The sequence below is a fragment of the Aplysia californica genome, unplaced genomic scaffold (assembly GCF_000002075.1).
Source record: "Aplysia californica isolate F4 #8 unplaced genomic scaffold, AplCal3.0 scaffold00098, whole genome shotgun sequence".
Lineage (NCBI taxonomy): Eukaryota > Metazoa > Mollusca > Gastropoda > Aplysiida > Aplysiidae > Aplysia > Aplysia californica.
In genome coordinates this window covers 1,246,308-1,254,821 of record NW_004797368.1, presented here as the reverse complement: position 1 = coordinate 1,254,821, position 8,514 = coordinate 1,246,308, and the positions used below count along the sequence as shown (strand labels likewise).

Below are 8,514 nucleotides of genomic sequence, written 5' to 3'. Positions count from 1 at the left end.
GGGGGCGGAGAGAGAAAGGGGTAAGGAAATTGCGATAGCTTGATAATACGAAGAAAGATCCTTGAAATGCTCTTCTATGTCAGAGGAAGTATTGATACTTTCGGTTCTCAATGTAAACAAAAAGTAGGCCTGAAGTTAGAAGTAGTGGATAGAAGCACACGGAACTGTCAGAATGACTCGACAATAATTTTTAAATCCTGTTAAAATATGTTTAAGTAGGTAAGCTATGAACACGGGCTTGGTCATATTTTGCTTGCAGCCATTCAAGCTGTTTAGATCTTGTACTCAAAGAATCAATCGTATCAAACAACAAGTCGTCAAATATCGTTCGCTATCGCTACTATTCGCGACAGCTTCGTGTTTAAGAGTCTGTAGTAGTTCCAGTCAGTATTCTACTCATTGCCTTTCTCTAACACCAGGATATCCCAGTTGCCCGGTTTCAACATCTTCTGAAGTATCCAAAAGCGTTTGCCCAGACGTCCAACCTTCTCGAGTGTTTTCATATTGGAAAAACTCGAAGGGGACAACTCGTCAAAGTTTACAGTCACAACCACAGGCTTCTTTCAGCACAGAAAAACAGACCATGCCAGAAGTCAAAGAGGAGAAATTCTGTTCTGGTTTACCCAAAGACTTGTCAGTTCATGCTGCTCACATAACCGAAGTACACAATGTTCCCATGAAGGTTTTGATTCGCCCTTTCCCCTCTGTGTTGGATGAAGACAAAGTTCTATCTCTGATGGAAACCATACAGGTAAGAAAAGATAAGTTCTGTTCACATTTTTTGCTTGTCCACAGGTGAAGGGGCAACTTTAAAAAACCAAAGAGAGGCATGTTGGATTAACCCCTGATCCCAATTCTTAGATCATTTTTTAAAAATTCTTTTGTTATTACATGTTAGTAGAAGTTAGATTTCTAGTCGAGCACAGATTACTCACTATGAAACTATGAACAAGCAAAACCCGAATTCACAGAAAGCTCAAACAATATATACCATTCCCAGACTGAACTGAAATGTTTTCGTTGTATTAGCAGCACTGTGTTCTTGAACATCCATACACATGTGCAGAAAAATTCATCACAATAAGTCTTCTAAACAAATGTTTCCTCATTAATTAGTTTTTATTGTCTCGAATTCAAGTTGCCTTGTAAGCATGATGGAAAACAAACACATTCCCGTCAAAATCCAGGGTATGTGGTTACACGAGCCCTCCAGGCTTACCCCCTCACAGCATGATACATGATACACTGCGGCATCAAGATGCATCTGTAGCGTTACTTCAAGTCGTTCTCCGGCACGTGATGCTTGCTCACGCTTCGTTTTGAGTTATCATACTTAACCGTGTGGGCTATATATAAATGTTCGATTGTTTTTAGTGTTATTCGCTTGCTGGTATAGTGTGCTTCAGACTAGGCCTACGCCATGTTCAACGATAAATCTGTGTGATGTGTGTTGGTATTTTAACGACTTCAATCTATATCACAGCCTTTCTGGAGATCTTACAACTTTACACATCATTGCACATCGTAAGGCGATAAGAACTCCCTTGCATCTAGCCATGTGAGGGTGGGGATGTGATTGAAGGCACTAAACAGATTATGTGGTGCTGCTTTGGGCTGTATGGTGTGTGAATTTTTTTATGCTTTTGGGCATGTGTGTATGCTTGTGTGTGTGTGTGTTTGAACGTGAAGGACTGAATCGGGAAGTGATTACACACTAGAGGGATAGGTGGCGTGCTCTGACCAGTAGTTTTTATCATATGATCTGACTATAGCAATTTTTTTTTAGCTGTAAGGCTCATCAGCATCACTCTTTTCTTTCTTTTGCTTCAACACTGAACATGCTCTCCATCCTTTTCTATCTTTTATTGATACCAGGTACAGTTACTTCGCTTGATTTTAACTCCTTATCTCCGGCAAGCCGCTCCTTTATGATGAATTCAGGATTAAATTATTTTTTGGCAATTGTCTCGCATTTATAGGGAGTTATTTCATGTAGGCCCGAGAAGTCCGTTGCAGTCGCTCTCCTGGCTGGGTGACCTAATGGGGTATTTTGTGCTGCTGGCTGTGTGACTGCAAAGTGTTAAGAAGAGACCAGAAGTTGGTGTCTTTATGATGAAAAGTAAGCCAGTCAGGGCATCAAAAGTAACAGTTAGTGAGTGTGAGAATTCTCATGTCTTTGACTCTTTTTCAGCTTGTTGTAGACAAGTTTCCAAGCATTCACACTTCATAATTGTCCTCATCAAAATGATTTTTTGTTCTTTTTCTCAGAACCCGTCAATGGCAGACAATGTTCCCCCGATTGACATTTTGTGGGTCACAGGACGACAAGGTGGAGACTATTACTACTCTTTTGGTGGCTGCCATAGATACGAGGCCTTCAAGAGATTGAAGAGGGAAACGATTCCTTGCAAGATTGTGAGGACAACAATGGAGGATATAAAAACGTATTTAGGAGGTTCCATGCCAGATCTGCTCTGATGATTTTTTTTCTTCTTTATCGTTGTAAGAAAACTAATGATTTGCTGAAAAGCTAAAGTAAAAAAGAATTTTCAGGGGTATGTCGTCTAACTCTTTCTAATGACCCTCAAGTAACGCAAATTGTCTAATCTTACACTCTTAAAAAAAGTGAGCACTGAGAGAGACATCACTATAGTACTGTTTGTAATGCCTAGGTAGCAAAAAGTTCTGCTATCTCACATTTTTAGCCATTTTGAGTGAACAAAACCATGAGATGAGAAATTAAATGCTCTAGCTGCTGTAGGAAAATTGTAAGATTATTCTGAGTCGATATAAAAATATTCAAAGAACTGCATTAAAAAAAGCTTGAACTGTGAAATTCAAAAATGTTTTACACACATCAAATTTCTAAAAACTAGGCACTGAGTAAATAAAACTTGGTCATTCTTAGGTAGCAATTTACCACACACACAAATAGGCCTACACACTGTGTATAATGATGTAATATGTAGTGGTCCAGCAAATTTCGACTGTGGCTTTTATCTGGGTGCTTTGTATTTTTGTACTCTGCTGGCAGAAATGTTCACTTACATTTAATGATTGTTATTGAAAGAGATTTATTTATGATGTTCACATATATTGAGAAAATGCTAATTTCTTCTGTTCTATTCATTCCACATTTCTGTGATGTTCTGACAGCAGCTGGGAAACTATAACATACTATAAATCAGCACCAAATCAAAAACAACCTTTTGGGGGAGACAGCTGATCTTTTCTACAGAATCCCAGTCTTTAGTGATTAAAGTACCTTTTCTCTTTCCATTAGTATGAAAAAGAAGTGTCTTGGAAGGATCTCATGCAGCATGCTAATTCTGCAATGGTCCATAACAGTCTTGACCCACTAAGTCTCCCATGTTTTGTCTGTGGGTCAATTCTTTTTTCTTCTTAGGTTTGGGTCATTTAAATTTTATACCATTCAAATGTAAAAGTTTTCGTGGTAATCGTAGTTTCATCTACTTTTCTTTTCTTTCAAGAACATGTTTTGTATGTTTCTGGTTTTCCAGCAATTGCTACCCACATGTTAGTGATAGTTTGACAGTTGTGTTTTGTGTTAGTGTAAAAAGTCACTTCACATTTCTTTTTCGTTGCAATAACAGCTACAGCACACCTGGAGGAAGGTCATAAATGCAATTGTGTGTCTGTTACTAAATATTTGACTGTTTTACTTTGTGATCATGGTGTTGTTACATATCATCCATGAGTGATAGATTTTGTGATATTCACAGTAAGATTGGATATTCTGATTAATGTAAAGAGGTTATTAAAATTCTATGTCCGATATATTGTTATGCCGTGTGGGAGAGTTTTACTTTTGTTTTTTTACTGTCCTTTCAACACTATGGAGGCTGTTGCTCATGGAAGAGGTACAAAATGTAATAGTTTCTTATATTATGAAGACTAAGAGAGAGGAAAAACTCAAAAAGAATAAACTCTAATAAAAATGAACTTCACTGCGACTCAAAGCTTTGGAATTCTAAAATTAATGATTTAACTAACTTGGATCTTTTACTTGCAAGGTTGTCAAATTGTCCTCCGGAGTTCTGTTTGCTTAACCCTATTCGTACATCGTGTTTTACTATGGTATCCATATGATGTGGGGAACTCTGTGCCGCCACTTTCCAAAGAGGAGATTTACTCGTTAATCAAATCCGTACGCTTTGCATAGCAGTCTGTCCAAATGATTTTTTTAGAAATACTGAAAATTTCAAAGAGATCTTCGTACTATACTATAAGTATTCTAAAATGTGAAGAAAACAACCCTGGGGGTACAAAATGACCCTAGGGCGTACGGATAGGGCTAATGATCCATTTCATTGCCAACGTTGCTGTTGTCTAGCATTGCTTTCAACACCTAAACTTTGTGATATATACATGTAAATAAAAGCAACTATTTATGTGTCCCCCCCTTAGTTTTCCACTTTCTGAATTTAAGTGTGTGTAGGCCATTCCCAAAGGGGGACATTTACTTGTTCTTATGCACAGTAGCATTGTAAATGGGCTGATTCAACAATGTCATGCTCATAACTGTGCCTAAGCTGCAACAGGGAACTGCTACTTTTTCTTTCCTAATCCTTACTATCGTCATTTTTCCTCTACTTCTTTTGTATGTTTGTCAAAATCTTGTGACCCGCTATTTCCGGGGTGCCTTGATAGTCGAAGCAGACTTTGTGCTCTTGAAGCTAGAGAGGTGAGCAGAGTAAGCCTGATTGACAGTGATTCTTTGTAAAGATGTCTCTGTTGACATCCTCCCCTTGGCACTCATATGACCTGATGCAGTTGCGAACGCCGTAAAACCTCTACTAAAGCAAAAGCTATTTGTGTCTCGTTTTCATTTCTGCAAGTTCAATCTACATTGACTGATTCTATTTAATTTATCTATAATTCTGGTGGCGCCGACCTGTGTGTCGCTTTTTAGAAGAAATCACGCATTATGATTTTGAACTGACTAAAGAAATTTATATGTGTCATGACGTGGTGGAATCAGGCGTTCGTCAATTTGTGGGCGTATGAAGTTATTGGTATCATCTTAAAAGACTGTCCATTTGCCTTGCGTTTTATGGAAAAAATATCCATTTATCTTTTGCACAAGTCAAGATATGGGCGAGTGAAGGAGGTGGGGGTGCCTGGTTTGCGTTATTTCTGTAGCTTGAGATTCCGTGAAAACTGAAAATTAACATCGTTATTGCTCGTCGAAAAATTGTGGACTCTCCCTTTTCCTGAGAGTGAAATGCATGTCATGCAATGAAGACATTTCTTCTTCCTACACCTCACAGAAGTGTGACAGCAGGGTGTTCGAAGTCAACCGCCGAGCTGTCGCTACAGCATTAACGACTGGCATGGGACATGCTGGCCTCAGCAACTTTGCTGAGATGATGAACATGCCAACAGTTCATAATAAAACGTTTAATTCTCACTTGAAAGTAGTGAGAGAACAGTCTCGTACTTATTCTGAAATGATGCTGGATAAAGCTGTTGAACAAGTAAGGTGTGCCTATCGAGAGGAGACTGGAGCTGTGAAGAACATTCACGTGTCATACGACGGTACCTGGCACAAGCGTGGACACACATCAAAATCTGGAATCGGTTGTGTGATAGAAAGGAGGACAGGTTTGGTGGTGGATTACCAGCTTTTGACAACGTATTGTGCGACATGTGCCATTACCGGTGAGAAACTGAAGAGGGAGAGCCAGGAGAAGTATGACAGGTGGTTTTCTGTTCATAAAGCAAATTGTGATATAAACTATGTGGGGACAAGTGGGGGCATGGAAAAGGAGGCAAAGATCTGTCGAGAGGCATGGCCTACGGTATGTCTCCATGATCAGCGATGGAGATTGTAAGACAATTTCCGAAATTCAAAAGGTTGATCCTTACCCAGGCCTCACGGTTGAAAAGCATGAGTGTATTAATCACGTAGGTAAACGGATGGGTACGAACCTGCGCAACTTGGTGAAGGCAAAATCTAAGGAGAAGCCCAAAGCAACACTAGGGGGCAAGGGGTATGGCAAGATGAGACCCGAGGTCATTGGGAAACTGCAGAAGTTTTACGCCAACGCCATACGTAGCAACAAGACAGTTGCTGATATGCGCCGTGCCATCATGGCAACACTCGAACACTGCCGTTCTACCGACAGTTCTCCGCACCATGACTTATGTCCACAGGGGAATGAGTCGTGGTGCTTCTACCAGAGAGCCATCACTCAAGGTACTTCGCCACTACCACACAAGGAGGCTCTACACACACCCCTTAGCCAGGAAGTGGCAGAGGTCATAAGGCCACTGTATGAGAAAATGTCGAGCGACGATCTGCTCTCACGCTGTGTCCTGCAGTCGACCCAAAACGCCAATGAGAGCGTGCATTCGGTCATCTGGGCACGTTGCCCAAAACATATTTTTGCCACACGGCCGCGACTTGAGGTTGCTATTTCTGTTGGGGTGGGGGAATTCAACTTTGGATCTGTTTCGTGCAGAGACTTTATTCGTAGTTTAAAGTTGAGTGTGGGCAGTGAGACAAAGCGTCATGGTTTGAAAAGGGACTGTCGTCGGCTGCAAAGAGCTGAAGATGCGAACTGTTCGAAAGCTAAGAGATGGAGAGAGACGAAAGCTTTAGCAAAACAGAGAGAGGAGGAGAGATTAAAAGTTGTGTATGGAGAATTCTATACTCCATGCAGGGGGAGGAGATTAGTATTATTTGCATTGTTTTATATGAAATATCTATGAAGCGCTTATTGTTGTCGCGCTTGGTCATTTTTGTGTTTTTCTCAAACTGCCGTTTTGTCCACATCATGCTATTTGGGAAAGACAATATCTCCTACATTTATGCACTTATTACTTCAAAATTTTGCATGCTTATTCAATGTTGCTATTCACATATCTGTATCAAAGCTTTTTGATGTATTTCGTTTTCTCTTTGAGTTATGAAAGTTTTCATTTCTGTTTTATTGAGCTCAGCGGAAGGTCGTTTTGCGGAGATGGGTGATAAAAAGTTCGAAATTATGCCATGTTCTTTATCAGGACCATTGAATTTTTATTGCATTTCCATCTGAGATATTTATTCTTTCAAAGAAATCATGTTTGTACCATCTGAATGTCCATTCGGTTGATGTTGTAGGCGTATATTGGGTTTCTTTTGTTCTCTCAAAATGCCGTTTTTGCCACAAGTTATATGACTGGGGGTACAATATCTCCTAAAGTTATACACCTATTACTTTAAGATTTGGTATGCTTTTTCTATGTGGCTATTCACATGTATGTACCAAGGCTTTTTGGTGCATTCCAATTTGTTTGTGAGTTATGAACATTTTAATTTCTGTTTCATTGAGCTTAGCCGAAGGCTGTTTTTTAGGGGGGTGGGTTATAAAAAGCTTGACATTATGCCTTGTTCTTTATCAGGACCATTAAATTTTGATTGCAATTCCATCTAGGGTCTTTATTCTTTTAAAAAATTCATGTTTGTATCGTCTGAATGTTCATTTAGTTGATGTTGTAGGCGTACGTTGTCGGTTTTTTTTGTTTTTCTCAAAATGCCGTTTTGGCCACATACTATATGCTTGGGAACACAATATCTCCTAAAGTTGTGCTCCAATTACTTTAAGATTTGGCATGCTTATTCTCTGTGGCTATTCGCATAACTTTACCAAGGCTTTTTGGTGTATTCCAATTTGTTCTTTAGTTATGAAAAATTTTATTTTTGTTCTATTGAGCTTCTCCGAAAGCTGAAAGAACAGGATAAGTCCTGGTTCATAATTTTATTAATAATTGCGACAGGAAAGAATGGCTTGGTAAAGTTAAAGGTTAGGATATTAACTACTTTGTGGCAAAAAATCAGGCCTGTAGGTCCATAATTGACAGAGTTCTAGTGTTCCCAAGCAACATTGCAAATATGTGTTCGATTGAACCCATATGACTACACAAAGGACACAAAAATAATTTTGAATCAAAGGTATCAGTTGTTTTAGGTCTTTTTCAACACGATATTCATAATCAAACAGAATAAAATTGGTTTAGAGGCCATGTTCTAAAAAATTGGCCTTATATTGGATACATCCCCTTAAATCAACGTTTTTCTGTCAAATCTACACAGAAATGTATCCTTTAATGGGCATTAAATGTGTTGAGCCAAAACACAAAAATTCTATTTAATTCTATTAAAATTCCAAAACATGCGGGGGAAATGCCAGTTTCTTCACGTTCATTATTTTGACAAGAGCCTGATTCCATCATGCTGCCTCACATATTATAGATTTCAATCACTATGAATTTTTAGAAAATACCCCAAAATTGAACCTTTGAATCCTTATTCCACTATTAATAAAAGTGAGCACCCACTGTTGAGTATAGGTACATATGTGGATAAAAGCAAGTGGGAATCCTCAAAGGATTGATATTATAAGTACAGGATGTATCAAAGAGTCACTGGACTGCATTTCTCTATTCAGTTTAGTAGCACATTGCATTTGCTACTCATGTCAGCCCGCACACATGAACGGACAGAGTGAA

At 39.0% G+C, this 8,514-nt stretch overlaps 1 protein-coding gene across 1 annotated transcript; it reads left to right on the top strand.

Moving 5' to 3' along the window:
• Positions 1 to 114: 114 nt before the first annotated feature.
• On the top strand, positions 115 to 3,972 carry LOC101845679. The gene is made up of 2 exons (XM_005095226.3): positions 115 to 751; positions 2,269 to 3,972. Exons 1-2 carry the CDS (start codon positions 227 to 229, stop codon positions 2,476 to 2,478), a joined length of 735 nt encoding a protein of 244 aa, XP_005095283.1. The 5' UTR covers positions 115 to 226; the 3' UTR covers positions 2,479 to 3,972.
• The last annotated feature ends 4,542 nt before the right edge of the window (positions 3,973 to 8,514 follow it).

Coding starts and splice junctions, on each gene's coding strand:
- LOC101845679 (XM_005095226.3), top strand. CDS start 227: ATGAACACGGGCTTGGTCATATTTTGCTTGCAGCCATTCAAGCTGTTT. Junction 752..2,268: donor CTCTGATGGAAACCATACAG/GTAAGAAAAGAT, acceptor TCTTTTTCTCAG/AACCCGTCAATGGCAGACAA.